This window comes from Botryllus schlosseri, chromosome 14 (genome assembly GCF_051294905.1).
Source record: "Botryllus schlosseri isolate E-star chromosome 14, Bs_hap1, whole genome shotgun sequence".
NCBI classification, from domain to species: Eukaryota; Metazoa; Chordata; class Ascidiacea; order Stolidobranchia; family Styelidae; genus Botryllus; species Botryllus schlosseri.
Genome location: NC_137249.1, coordinates 12681558 through 12696674, shown reverse-complemented (window position 1 = coordinate 12696674; position 15117 = coordinate 12681558). Strand labels below are relative to the sequence as shown.

General features: G+C 41.7%; 2 protein-coding genes across 3 annotated transcripts in view; one reads left to right on the top strand and one right to left on the bottom strand.

Annotated features, from left to right (window-relative positions):
• Positions 1 to 75: 75 nt before the first annotated feature.
• LOC145456061 (uncharacterized) lies at positions 76 to 5561 on the bottom strand. The gene is made up of 2 exons (XM_080334094.1): positions 5423 to 5561; positions 76 to 939 (listed from the first exon to the last, which is right to left on the bottom strand). The coding sequence occupies exons 1-2, from the start codon at positions 5463 to 5465 to the stop codon at positions 131 to 133; spliced, it is 852 nt and encodes a 283-aa protein (XP_080190220.1). The 5' UTR covers positions 5466 to 5561; the 3' UTR covers positions 76 to 130.
• Positions 5562 to 11223: 5662 nt separating this feature from the next.
• Positions 11224 to 15117, top strand: part of LOC145456059 (uncharacterized) — a 29877-nt gene continuing 25983 nt past the window's right edge. Inside the window, exon 1 of one of the 2 annotated variants that reach the window (XM_080334092.1) lies at positions 11224 to 14925. In XM_080334092.1, the coding sequence (XP_080190218.1) occupies positions 14034 to 14925 (892 nt within the window). In that variant the 5' untranslated portion in view covers positions 11224 to 14033. The remainder of the gene's footprint in view (positions 14926 to 15117) is intronic. The other variant, XM_080334091.1, reaches the window with a different exon arrangement.

The window sequence follows — 15117 nt, the reverse complement described above, 5'->3', positions numbered from 1 at the left end:
GTCCCACAGTGACAGGACTACAGCACTGGTGACACCTAAAAAACTAACGCTGTGCTAACCTCAAGAATTCACGCATTGTAACACGTCCGAGAACGTCCAGATTCTTACGAATAACATACATAATATGTGTTCAACTCTGTGCGTTCCGACCAACGCCTGGATTTCGTCGCGGGCATACGAGTTTGTCCCTACGCGACCTGAATTCATTCACGCACCTCACTTTGCGCTCAGCACTCCGGAAATCGGTGGCCTCTTCGACGTAGCTAGCCGCCTTGGACCAGTATTGCAAGGCCCCGTTACGATTCTGAACCGCCGCATACGTGCAGCCGATGTGGTAATGCAGATGTGCGTATATCGCGAAATTCTGTACGAAGCTTCCGAATTCCGCCTCCAATATTTGTATAGCTAGTTTCCAAGTAGCGACGGACAACTCGTGGTTTTGCATTTTGCAGTAAAGGTGGCCGATCCAGTGTAAACAATTTGCTCTTTCCGCCGCTCTTTCGTTAGAATTTATACGGGGAAAGGCGGCGAGCCACCCGTCCAACCCGCTCAACTGATCCATGCACACCGTCTTTACAAAGAAATGGTATATGCCTCTTTTCAGTTTTTTTTCAAGCAGCAAGTGGCACATTTGGCAAACCTCGTAAGCGTGGAAACTCACAAACGGTACCTTCTGGTTCGCTATTCCAACTTTCAACACGTGAATCCGGGCTAATGCAACCACCACTGCGGATACCAGGTAGTCGTTCCTCCTAAGACCATCGATCATAATAGTCAGTCGGGAAAATGTGAAGAGCTGATATCGCGCGATGTACTTCGTCACTTCCTTCAGTGCCCGCAATACCCTATCAGCGTCCCGAAAGTCCGCTCCCGCCTCCGTCTCTGTCAGTAGATGGCCGAGATACGACACTACCGATGATATATCTGAATTGTCCGCATCTGAAAGGAGATTACGGATTATCGATAGCATCCGAATAGATGTATCATTTCAAAAGACTGCGATACAATGAAAGGTGTCGAAACGACTTGGAGTAGTCTTTGAAATCCGAGACCCACCTAGGCCTAGACCAGTGGTTCCCAATCATTTCCGATGTCGGAGCCGCATTTCAAACTTCAGAGTACGTATGGAGCTGCATGAAAACACTTGAGTAGGCTACATATAACGAAAATTCAAAGGTTACCATAGCCTACCTCTGGTTCCCACCATCCAGCTAATTCAAAAACATACACATGCACAAAGATTCTATATCGGTTATTTTAGCATTGACAGATAGACGCAGATTGGCGGGTGCTATACATTGAAATAAACTGAAAATGCTTGTAATTACTACAATATACTATTATGTCGTTATATGATAGCTCTTCTTCAGTCTTCATACCTTCCAGCTCTTAATGCACAAGTTCGCGGGTAATATAACGATGAGTAATATTGGACTTATTCCAATTTATACTTGACTATGATCCATTATTTTGATGTTAGTAAAATTGTGCCGAAACTTACTCTTCACAGAGACGATAAAGGTCTATGACTATCTGAACTCAAGATATATCCTTGTCTGACGGTTATTCGTCCATGCGTTTGACGCTAGTCTGCAAGAATTCTTCTACCTAATTTTCAGAAGCGGCCTTGGACGGCTTTAAACAGAACTATAGTATCCCTCATTTTAGCATTCATATACAGAAATTGACTATAACTATTCATAGAAACAAACAACAACAACTGCTGTCTATTATATTTTGTGGCATATTTAGAGGTCAGAGCTGTAAAAAGGCTATCCCTGCGCCGCGGTTGGGAATCGCTGGCCTGTAGACGGTGTAAAGAGGAGGCACGCACACTGAAAAGTAGGAGGATAATTCAAAAGGACAAGCGACAAAATGAGGTGTCATGTGATGGAAGGCGCTATCGATATGCCAGGTCGTGGTCCGATTAACTTGAGTGACCTGTAATTGTACGCTGAAGTGGTCAGTGGTCTACTGGTCAGCAGTGTTAGGACCAAGTCCCTATGCCTCCCAGTCACCAATAACTTGTCAAAAGCGTAGATGTGGGTCGTGCTACAAGTCGGCAGCTACGAAAAAAAAATGAAGAAAATTGTCCTGGTGTAAATTACCATAGTAGTCGACAAACAGCATGAATACCACAAAACAACAACATGTCGTTATCACATAACTATCGCTCATTATTAGTGCCTAGTAAATCTTATTTGCTCTGTTGGATACACCACAAGAGGGATTCGGACATATGTGATACATATACCAAATACACATATATATATGTGTGATATCTGATATTCGTATTTGCCGGTTCGCGGCTATAGTTTCACAAACACGAGCAGAAACTTGAAAGTAGTAGTTGGATCAATTCGCATTTATTTCACGAGTGAAATTATCAGAAAGACTCGGCGATGCAGCACCAGTATTACTGTAAAAGATTGAATTTATAATATTACATATATTTCTGTCGGAGCTAGTCATTCTGCGTAATTCGGAAAGATGCACCTTTCGATTTCGGAAACTGGCAGCGGCGATTGACTGCCTAGTCGCCACGGACTTCTTCAGACTATTTATACTAGGGATGGTGTGAACGCGCGGTCTACGTTCGCGTTCTGTGTGTGGTGAACCTCACAAATTAGAGGTTCACATTCACAAACGAACCTTGGTAGGTTCTTCACTATAAACCTTTTTAATATATTGCAATTTTTCACGTCATTACAACATCTCCGGTTGAAATTCTTTGCATTTCAACTTCGGACCTGACTATGCATGGCGCTGGCAGCATTTTAAAAAAATCAACACTAAATAAGCAATTAAGCATGCACCTTGCCAATCTCAAAAAGCTTACAGGCTTTGTTACAAAAGTTTGCTCGAAATAAGCAGCATTCCGTTTGGTAATATTTGACTGTCTGCTGCGAGTATGACCCGCAATCACACAACATCATGAACGAAATACATTGCATGTGGTAGTGGTCAGCGAATGGTCCTTATTCAACTAATCAATAAAATTGATATAAGAATGCATCGTTGTCCACTGTCATAAATGTAGCAGGCGTACGTGATCCATCTGGGTTTGACATGTTTGTTGTATTATAAAAACCATATCCGTGCGAACGAGGTGTTGACTATTAGGCCTATATTGTACAACTTATTTAAGTGGTAATATCGATAACTATAGAATAGAAACCCGTTTTATACTCTGCTCAACATCCATGTAGCAATAGTCAGACAGACAGACAGACAGATTCTTTATTCGTACGATGAGAGTTCACACAAATATGTAAAAAAGACAAACACAGCGATACGACCACATCAAGATGTGTAGTCTTCAAGTCAGCTCTAGTCAAGGCGTAACGTTAGTACATTTATATCATGCAACTGTCGGTCAGTAACACTTCAACAAAAGATTAAACAACAAAAAGCAAACACAAAACAGTGGTAGTAGAAAAAAAAACTGTAACACTAGTTCAAAATAAATACCAGATCATACTCTCAGGTCTCAATATGTAGAAACGAGCCGAGACTTAAAATTACGACAGAATGATGCAAATGACAAACCTCTGTGCTCTATTGATAAGGAGTTCCAAATCCTTGGACCAACAAAAGTTAAGGATCTCTGACACACACTAGCGGCTAAATTCTGTATAAAGATATTTCCAGCTGTGGCGGATCTAGTTCCGTGAGAGTGGACACCGGCAGACAACGACCAGTGGTTCTCCACCTTCTTGGCTTCGTGGACCCCTTTTGACCGTCACGGACCCTCGCGGACTCTCGCGGACCCCCTCAAGTTTTAGTTCGATTTTAGCTCTATTATGGTGCAACCTTCATCTGTCTTGTGCAAATATGAACTGTAGGCTTGTGATAAACAGCAAAATAATGATTTTTCTTGAAAATAACATTATACTATTTATGTAGAAATTGGTTGACTTTTATTATTTCAAAGCAAATTTATCTGCTGTATTTCTTGAAGTTCGTGGTCTTGTCTTGAAACTCAGTGTCTTCGTTTTGATATGAACGAGGAGTGCCGAAAACAATTTCCGCAAAGATAGATGGAGGCTAATGCAATATTAACGCATAACGCTTCCGGCGATACTTTTGGTGTGATCGCAACATTTATGGCACCAAACTGAAGAAACATATATTTTATGAACATATCACGTCCCGCATCTAGCGCGGGCGCGGGCAACATACGGATTCGGTCCGTGACGGCATTTTGATCGGCCCGCAGAGAGTTTCCGTCAAAGTGAAATCCTAATCTAAAAGTATAGACAAATTTTATGCGGCAAAGAATGAATCCAAGTTTTCCAGCCGGAGAAAGACTGTCATGAAACGACTTGTTCTGTTCGGGTCTACTCTACATACATTTGCGAGCAAACATTTTCGACCATGAACAATTGAACATTAACAAGACAAGACTGCATACCAATATAACAGTTGATATGAATTTCAGGGTTGGAGCGTAATGCTTTGATAGCAAGTAAACACTCCTTGTTCATCAATAAATCAGCCTTGTCTATAGGGCATCCGCAATACGAATGCGCCAAATCTGATAGCCGAGCTTTAAGAGCAGGTATATCATTGTCCATTTATGACAAGTGTCAGCCGAAAATATTTGGCTTCATTTCAATATAAACATACTATTCAATTGTATATTGAAGTTCTGTACCTCCTAGAAGCTGTTCAAATAGTGGTTATATATATCACAGAATAAAATGGATTTCGTGGCGAGGTTTCAATCCCTTCATTCAGACAATTTAGGGAAATACTTTAGATATTTTTATTTCAAACGACTGTTCACTAACTTGATGAGACAACTTCAAATCGAGAAGGTTTCGCAAACATTACGAAGTCACCCTGATTGACCTTATCATCTCCATTTTATATTTTTTTCCACAAACCCCAACAAAACGTCTCTAAACAGCAATATATTTGTAGCAGTAGGTAATTGGAAATTTCGCAATGAAAATGAATTTCCGCACTACGATATTCCATGTCAGATTATTATTAATTATGATACGAGTCATGAGGTTTTATCAGTTGTGGTGCAAAACTGCCTCATGCTTTATCAAATTAAAAAATCAAATCAAAATTAGGTTATCAACCAGTTTAAAAATTTAAAGGTCTCGCGGACCCCCTGAAATTGCTTCGCGGAACCCCGGTTGAGAAACGCTGCCCTAGACCCTTAAGGCGTGTACTTACATTCCCTTGCAAAGTCCTCGTCGAAATTGCTGGCAAAGGGACGGATGATATTGATTTTAAGAGATTATTATATATTATCTGCTCTCTGATGCATTTGGGGACGTTTAAAAACTCAGCATATACACTAGCATTGTGGCATAATGTGGCCCGAGCCGTCGTTAGGTATCGCGTCTGGACAACACTCATAAACGGCGCGAAGAGGACAGAAAGCACGGAAGATTTTCTCACTTACTTTCGCCACGCAAGCTCGTAGAGGGCGTCGATTTCGTAGCCATACCACGATTTTATTACTCAACGGAAAATACAAACTCGAATTTTTCAGTCTTGCTATTTAAAATCTGTTGGACAAAATTCCGTTTCACGATACTTGAAGTTCATAAACGACAGCATAGACAACGCAGACCCCGGTTATATCAAATCCAGTGATAACCGCTACGCCCGATGTACCTTACGCATCTATCTAATCTGCGTCCGGGCCTGACAATAATACTACATAAACAGAAAATCACGTAGACGCAGCAGCTTGTCCAATGCCTATGCCCTACATCTTGGAGCTTGCCCGATGAAAAACAACAATCGCCTTGTCTGACGAATGACGAGTTCCTAGGAACAGTTTTCTGCAGTAGTAACGGGAACAGTAATTGCCACTTCTCAATTACAATTATGCGTTGTGTAATCATTGTAACTTGACGTTATTGGATGTTCGCTCGGGAGGTGTCCCCCACTTCCTAGCATCTTCTTACATCACGTCTGTCGCTTGGCCCACGCACATACTTTACAACTATACACTACAGCACAACTATACATATAGTTGATGATTACAGATAAGGTAGGGATTGTGCAATGCGCATGCAAATCCTGTAATTTGGACGTTTGTAATAACCTTGACAGGTGTCTCTGTTCGGACCACTAAAAATTACCATCACTTGATATAAAATTGCTCGCGGCTCGATAGCTATATATGATATTGTCTAGTACTGTATGACTTACGGATGAATCAGCATTACCGCGAAGAAAAGGAGTGCTTCGGTTCGCCGGAGTGCAAGTGTAATATTCAAGGGGAAAGAAGATGGTAGATGGGACCTTTCAGACGTATATTGTTTTCGCTAGCAGCCGCTGCTGAGCTTCATTTCCATCGCATTGCTCCGACTAAACAAATCCGTGTAGCTTCGAATCCGATCGTTCGTTCTTGGTTCTGGATTGACGTTATCAGCAGGATTACTGGGTGAAAAGAACTGGAAGATGCGCTGTATGAAGTCAAATGCATATTAGCGACTTGGATATTATACACAGGGTTGGTCACCGTAGTCAGCGTTGCAGCTCAGGTGGAAGTAGACGTAACGCCGAAAATTTCTACTCCATAAGTAGAAGTGGAAGTAGCAACTTCAGAGTTATGTCAAACTACTTGATGTAGAAGTAGAAAGAAGGCCTGAAAAGGGGGAGTTGGTGGTGGTAGTGGTGATAGCCGCCGCCAGCAATACTCTCAAGGTACCGGGCGATTCTCAGCAGTAGAACGTTCCGAAGCGTAGGAGGTTTATCTGGGCTGCTTCTCCCTTGTGTCGCTCGTTCTTACAGCGACAAAAAAAAACAGAGATTAAGACCCGATGAAGGGGGTAATCAAAGAAGCGAATGGAAAGAACAAGAAAGAGCATATAAAAGAGAAAGAGCCGAATAAAGATTAACATTGAACAATTGACATCGACCATTAGGCCGAGGTGCGATGCCAGATTAAAAGACCGTAACTGGTCGTTTCAGCATCCTCCTGTCTGTTCATTGCATCGCATTGTACATTGTGTGTGTGTATTTAACGGATGAAAATATATTATCTCACGATTATTTCGATTATTAATAATATAGTTTCAGAAAGTAGATTTGATCTGCGATCTCGTGCTTTTTGCGATCAACGCCAAATGGCCAATGCCGCTACAGATTGGTGCAATTTTCGAAAGTATAGGGCTATATATTCTGTTACCGTGATACAGTAGGGGTTGTCACGACAATTTCACTCATAAGGGATGAAAACATACCACAAAACTATTTTCTACTTCACAAAAGTGCCTTGCATTGTTACGCTTGGTTTGGTTCCTTACCTAAACCTATTTTGTACTAATACCTACGTATAGGCCTACCAACCCGAGGATTATCATCGAAAAACTCACATAACTCCGCTTCTACTGGTCGAAATTGAGTCAAATTTGTTTTGCATTGTCTTTGAAGACAGCTCAACAATTTGATGGGGTTGGCAAAAAAATTTGAATTTTTTTTTTTCAAATTTTCCCTAATAAATTAAAAATTTTAATTGGATCTGCGGAGTCCTATACCTGTTAGAATTGAACCAAATTTGGTGTGCAGCGTTTTTTAGGTTAACCTGACAATTTAATCAGTGAATGGCTGGAATCCGGGAAAAAAAGTTATTTTTGAACAGCCCTAACGTACAGCCGACACTCCATACCATGTTATCTATCGCGTGACGAATATTTGTAATTCCTCATTGATGTTCGTACCCCCATTGAATATTGAATAAGCTCCGCACTAGATAGATATTACGAAATATTTAATTTAATTGGAATTTTGCGTTATCAGGGGATCTATCTCCGCGTCAGATACGAATTGATAAATCCCGGACCACCTGAAGTATTCTCAACCACGTCTATAGATTTCAATACACTCAAGACCAATTCGCTTGGCATACGGGTGACTACTGGCGCGGCTAGCGATTCGGGGGAAGGGATCTTCCTCCAATTCTAATATTTGGTTTCCTTAAGTGACGCTACTACATGATTGAAATTGTTCCTTATATAAATTATTGCTTACTTCGACGTCGCGATACTATTATTAGGTAATAATGTTTTAAGATCGGTATTATTAAAAGTTGTTGATAACATTTGTTATTCATTCACGCGTGAGGATCGATATTGCGTAGAAATATTATAATAACTATTTATAGTTTTATCATAATAACCCGCTCTGAATGGCACATTGAATCGTACTGATGATGTCATATTTACAAGCAATTATGCGTTTGGACAGCACAATTCCGCGATCTATATGGCGCATATTTACAACTGGTTGATGGCTGATACCGCAATACTACTAAGATTGAACTTAGCCCGATACAGTTCCATTCTTTCTCTTCCGAGACAAATTCCTCAGATTCGTTTCGCCGTGACGTAATGCGTTTAGATGACAGATTTCGCTGCAAACAGTTCTTAACATAGAACAGCAGTCTTGAAGCGCTATCGGCGGAGTAAGACAGATGATAAGACCTGTCGGCCTCGGGTCTGTTAAACCAAGCTAATGAAGCAGCTGAAGCTTCTGAGCTCTAACAACAATTTGGAACCATAGCGTAGAAGGGTGGTAGGATTGTATTATGTAGTGTGTAGTAGTGGATAAAACAACGGATATTCAAAGGTGAAGGAAATCGATTGGTTGGTGGACTGTTAAGTGTGGAGCTTGCCGATTGGTAGATGGGATCAAAGTGTAGGTTATTTATTTGTATCAACTTACCGAACCATTAAGAATGCTATGCTGTAAAGTCGGAGGATTATGTTCACCCTGATAAAGAGTCGCGCGCGGTTCAAATCAGGAGATGAATTCTGTTGACAATTATTTAGATCTGATGAGATGACATGTAATTGTAACGTACACTGTACAGTACAGTACATGGTACAATCTACCTACATAGAATGTGGGTTTGTCAGCTAGGAGGCAAATATATGACATAGATCTTAGAAGTAGATGTAGGGTGCGACATAGTGACAGTTATCCGACGCGAGACCGCCCGTCGTTTTTCACTGAAAGAGTGTATTCGAGTTGTCCTAGGTGATGATGCATTCTGGAATTGGTCGTTTCCGTCGTAGAAACATGTTTCGATCACTTGCGGGAGCAAATGCATTATGGTGCTCTGCGTCTGATTATGGTATCCATATGAACTGCTGGTTATATGGCATCATATTATTCCTTAGTTCACGCCACGAAGATGCTGGGGACTTCGCTGACTTTTTTTCTAAATATTCCCCATCTATGGGGTAATATATGGCTTGTTGAGGGACAACATTATTTGGAATGATGAGTTTTGCCTCGGGCAGCTGTTTATTATGGGGCATCACCGAGTATATCTATGTTATAACTGCTAGGACTACGCTCACAGACTACTACCCCGTAAAGGATACACGCTTTGCGCGTATTCATAATTTCATTTCATTGCGATTTTCCGCTTCTTGGGCACACGATTACTTTCTCTACGAAATTGAAATCGCAATTTCCCCCGCCTATCTCCGTATAACAGGATCTGGTTTTCACTGCTCTTCGGTTTAGCGTTATCAACGATTAGAAGATCGTGACCGATTGCGAGGAAAGTTTCTGTCAATTTGGAGAAAATTTGGTATATTACGAGCGGCTAAATACGAACATTCCGTTGCCGATTTGTGCGCCTTTCTGGCATAAACATACGGAACGAATATACCTCCGGGCAACTACTTTCGGTCGCAATATGTGACACGATCATGATTTGTACTTGTACCTGTATGTCATCAGCTACAATTTTAATGAACTCGATCTAGGCTTATTAACGCTGTAATTAGTATACGTCTATCTATGCTACTATAGGGCAGTGATCATTATTCGCAGAACTTGCAGTTTCGCTATCGTCGCCCTACGGATGCACTCATTACATCGCAATATCAACCTTCTATCACCAGGGCCGTAACTACCGCACCCCAAACCCCCCAATTGGGAGGGGTCGAGCTCGAAGGGGGCCCAAAATTATTTCGTGAATTAGCATAAATTAAAGAGTATTTTCTGAAAATTTATGCAACTTTTTCAAAAAATTTTCGCGCTAAGCGCGATTTTACGTTATAAAGTCTCTTGATTATTGGGTACTCTTCTCACAAGAAAAAATACGCAACACTTGTAGAAATGGGCATATCGGCGTTGAGCATTATCGCGCCACGACGCACCAACACATATAAAGTTTTAGGCCATGTAACATGCGACTCCAAGAAGTGTGGCAGAACGATCGGCAGCGAGAAAACCTTGGCCGACAAGGACTGCCCTTATGCTGACCGAAAACTTCGTTATATATACAAAATACATATAGGTTTAATTGTCCATAAGCTCCGAAATGACTGGCGCCGAATGTTCCTGTCTTGGCAGTCTGAACCTCACAAGACAAATACCATACGGCAGGGAAAGATTATATGCCAGTGAAGAAATACCAATCTGAAATCGTGTGATCTTTTAGTTTAGTACGTTTGGGCGTTTCTATATTTTTTGATATAGCAGACAGGAGGTCACGAAATAACATCATGTAACGAATTCATACCAACGGGTCCACCCGCCCGAAGATGTTCAATTATTATTGACGGGCTCTACAGTTTCAAAGACACCACGCTCAGCTCTACCGATAAATCTGATTACGTGAGCAGAGAGGACAAGAAATTGATAGCAATATATATGCAATTCCCGATCTTTTTGACCGATTTTATCATGAATTATCGAAAATTTTGCGCTTTACGCTGGCTTACTAGTCAGTACCATTATAATTTCGTGGCAAAAGCGAACAACGTGATGGGGGGCTGTTTATCATCCTGTGGGAGCCCAAGACTCAAGTTTTTTATTTTTTATTTGTGTGGGGGGTGGGTGGGGGCTTGACGAAATGCTTTTTCGTTCCTGCCAACGGGTGTACACCCGGAAATGTTTAATTATTATTGAGGGGTCCTACCTTTTCAAACACACCTCACTCAGATTTCCTGGTAAATCAGATTACGTGAGCAGAGCGAGGATAAAAATTGATACCGATATATATGCAATTCCCGATCATAATGACCGATTCAGTCATGAACTATGGAATTTTCTCGCGCTTCGCGCGTTTAGGCGAGAAAAGCTGACTCACCAAACTAACACCCAACGTAGATGACAAGTAGCGGTAAACAGCGTATAGCCTGAGGGGGGTCTGGGGTTCGGTTTATCACCATATGGGAGGCCCAAGACCAACGTTTTGGGGGGGGCTGACGAAGTGCTGTTACGGCCCTGCCTATCACATACCTTCAATAGTGACTCTTGTGTCATTTATAGAAATCATCAAAGTTGATGCCAACATAAGACATTCTATTGCGGATTGTTATCGTACAGAAAGCTCCCGTTCTCAATCCATGTGATCTATATGTTACGAAAATGCAACCACATGCGAATATCACATATACTGTGTCATGAATAGCAGACAATTCAAATGTTTTGATCAAGGTCGTAGGTTCGCTACTAAATCCGTTACCAATAGTACTATAGATTTTTGATGATTACGCGTGATAATGATGTGAAATTGTAGCATTGCGCATGACCATAAAATTTACACAACGACCTTTTACTTCATTTGCCGCGATGTTGTGACAATGTCCAAATTACAGATGAAACTAGTTATTTTGATAGTCGTTTTAAGCGGGTTTAGTTTTGGATCCTTGGACTCCGACGCTTCAGAATTGTTATTTGTCAATGAACAGCCAAATAATTCAATCTAGCCTTATCAGCACAGTTGTTTATTATGTATTACTAATCGGCATCGATAGAAATTCACCCTTAGTAGCGGAGTAGGGCAAACTAAATATTGACGTTTTGGTTACTTGTCGGATTTTGTCCGGGCTTGTCCTGTCCGTAAATAAGTGTGGAAGTCTTGTCTCACCCAAAAACTCAGCCAACAGTATAGTGGGATTAATGTTCGTCGTCAGTATTTTGGGTTTCAAGACATTTATATTGGCTCGGCTTCCTGTGAGATTGAGAATATTGTGGTAAAACATCACAGAATAGCTACCCCTATGAAAATTACTATAGAAGTGGGATAACATTGTGAGACTACGCTTCCATGCTGTATAAATGTGTATCTTGAGCGTACAATGTAAATGCGCATTGCACAGACTACAGGTGCCAACAGGCTACTACACTTTACGAGGTAGATTGTGGTAGGGACATGCAGACTCCGTGGAGCGCGAAACCTTCGTCTATCAAAATTCTATCGTTTAGTGATGTTTTGTCCACGCACTCACACTCGCATCCGAGCTCGGGTAATCTTTGGGCTGGATCGTCTGTTAAAGTTGGCGATGGTACTTTATTCTCTCTGAGGGTGTAGTTATACCTATCTGAGGATCTCATATTTTATATATACATGCGCACTCCGACGTAAAGTCGAGATGCTGTAGCTCTAGTCTATCTACATGTGTGCTATAAATATGTGAAGAGTGATACATATATTACACATACACATATACCGAATATAACCTATACAAATCCATTGACGTTTTGTTGTGCTGTTATTTGATTTGTGAATCACTTCCTAAGACTAGAGTAACGGCAGCTCATCAAACGTAACTGTTAACCAACCACGCTCGATTCTTCTTCGCCTAGGCGAATAACTTGTGATCTGTTCAGCATCTCATAACCGGCGGCTATCCTTCTGATTCATTGATGGGATATAGGCTTGTCGGTACATGCATATCTTGGGAATTTATCAACATAGCGACATTCAGGATTCGAAGCTGGACACTCGGTTGCGTTAAAATTGTTTGCTCGTAGATTAAGTGGTAGCATGGCAGGCATCATTAGATAAAACGTGCCGCGGTGCGTGGTGTATTGTGTGGACGAACCGATATTCTTCACTCATACTATGTTGGTAGTACCTACGTAGTCGCATAGTGCGTGGTAATGTTATTTCCTCAATTTTACGTATAGCTGAAGGTGGGTAATAGGATTCTACCGTAAAGATTTAGTAAGATATTTAGGATGCGATGTCTGGCTTCATGTTTTACACATGCGCTACTGCGTATTTATAACAAGTCGTCCTCTTTTGGCGTTAAGGTACAGAAATATTAAGAAATTTCACGTCACTATTGTTCATTATGGCACTCTAGGTCTGAGCGACGATTCTATGCGTACAGGAAAGCACCTCATGTTGTGTTAGCGTTTTGACTAGTTGAGGTGAAATAGATACTGCCTCCTTAGTTGAACAAATTACGGTGTATTAGTCATATTTTAGCGGCCTTCAAAGGCCGTTGCGGTTTTTACGGCCGATAGCGAGAGGTTTCCGAATCATTACTTCGAACAAACAGCATGAGGAGTATGGTTGAGATCTTTAGATGTGACGAATCTTTATATGCAGAACAGTCGCGGTAGTATGCTCAAGTTCAGGCAGGCAGTATATTGTAGTAAAGCTCGGTCCAAACGTTAAATTCTCACTTACTCGGTTATTATTTAGATATTCAACTGCTGTATGTGATTACCTCAAATCTGTCTCCCTGTCTCACCTCGCACCAAACCCATTTATTCATTTACATTTTACATGCGCACGTACAAGTATACAAACTCAAATATTCCGTGACATTCGACACACGAATCTTGGTTCCGAGTGCAATACAGGTAGGTTTTCATACCAATTTCAACGTACATCAAGGAATTGAACCAATTTATCACGACAGCTATACTAAACTCCCATTATTATGCCGTTAGTTTGGCGATGCAAATTTGATCGAGAAGTGTGTAGACAATTTTGAAACCGTAACGTCCTGTGCAAACAATAGGATACTTGTCCGGTACTCGCTTAAAAATTAGAATTGGGCCCAAAATAGGCAACCGGCAACCGCCAACGTTAAGAAAACTCTATTCCGAATTCTTGAGCGGAAAACGTTACGTACACCTAAAAATTCATTGAGGCTTGACTGCGACACTTTAATGTTTGTCTCATTAGTGAGTTAGTAATCCGCATCTTCTTTCATCTTCAGTTCAATTATGAGATAGTTACATACAGGTATAAGTTATATAGGCATCTTGATAACTTCTATTTACACTCATGGGAAGTAATGCCATCACTCACAATGGCTAATGGACCGGACCCTGTATCGGGACTTAGTTTCCGTAAGGTTACCGAAGTCAACCCACCTCTCACGAATGGGAGACATTTCGATAAAGAGCCTGGTCAAAGAACTAACGGGTTAAATGTAAAGGGCGGTATAGGGGCTGGAGATGCAGCCCAGCCAACGGTGGATGTCCTACGACTCAGACTGAAAAAGGGGCGGGTGGCCGCTAATCGAAACGGCGCTGTCTACGATGCCAAACCGGGGATACCGTTTTACAACAACAACGGCCCCATGAAGGCCTTCCCTATAAATAACAACATCGACAGCGCGGGAAATCATTTATCGAGGAACACGAACAATTCAAGCTTACCCAACTCGGAATCTGATCTCTCGAGCGTGACTTCATCCAGTACAGACTCAAGTCCACCAGAGCAAATCAAAATTCCAAACACGCGCCCTCCTTTGCAGCGCCTGCATGGCCGCGGCCACATCAAACAGAAACTACCTCCGGGTTTAACTGACCCGTCCGTAGACAGGAATAGCGAAAACGAGAGCGTTGAGGTATCTAAGGAATATTTGAGTAATTCTACCCCACCAACGCCACTCAAGTCTGCTTCAACCAAACACGAACCTCGGAGCAACGAGGTCAACTCGCGGGGTACAAAGGAGACAGTGACTTTTGGGCATGCCCGTCTGCCACCGGGTATATCAAATATATTTCAGCAGTTCTTCGTGCCTGGTTTGAAGGCGAGTTTTCAGCACGAGACTGATTTGCCATTGCTGGTGTGCACCGATTCTGCGATACTCCGCCGGCGCAGTTCGATCACCCAGTCAAGGCGTCATCGGCTTGTAACATCATCGCCGCAAACGGACAAAACGAAGTCGTTTTCTCGAGGTATGTACACAGTCGGGGCTAACGATAACTAAGTTATCGGTACAGTACTTGAATCTGGGCAGTTTTCAGACATTTGTTTTTTCATAACTCGTTTCCATGATGCGGAAACACCGCTTGTAAAGTCGCCATTGGTCGCCTTGTGACTATTTTCAATCAACCACAGACCACTGAAGGTTTGAGGTGCATTCAAGC

What these genes read in the sequence shown, in the direction of transcription:
- LOC145456061 (XM_080334094.1), bottom strand. Translation starts at nt 5,465, where the DNA reads ATGGCTACGAAATCGACGCCCTCTACGAGCTTGCGTGGCGAAA. An exon ending in TACGAGCTTGCGTGGCGAAA is followed by an intron (nt 940 to 5,422) that starts GTAAGTGAGAAA and finishes ATCTCCTTTCAG; the next exon opens with ATGCGGACAATTCAGATATA.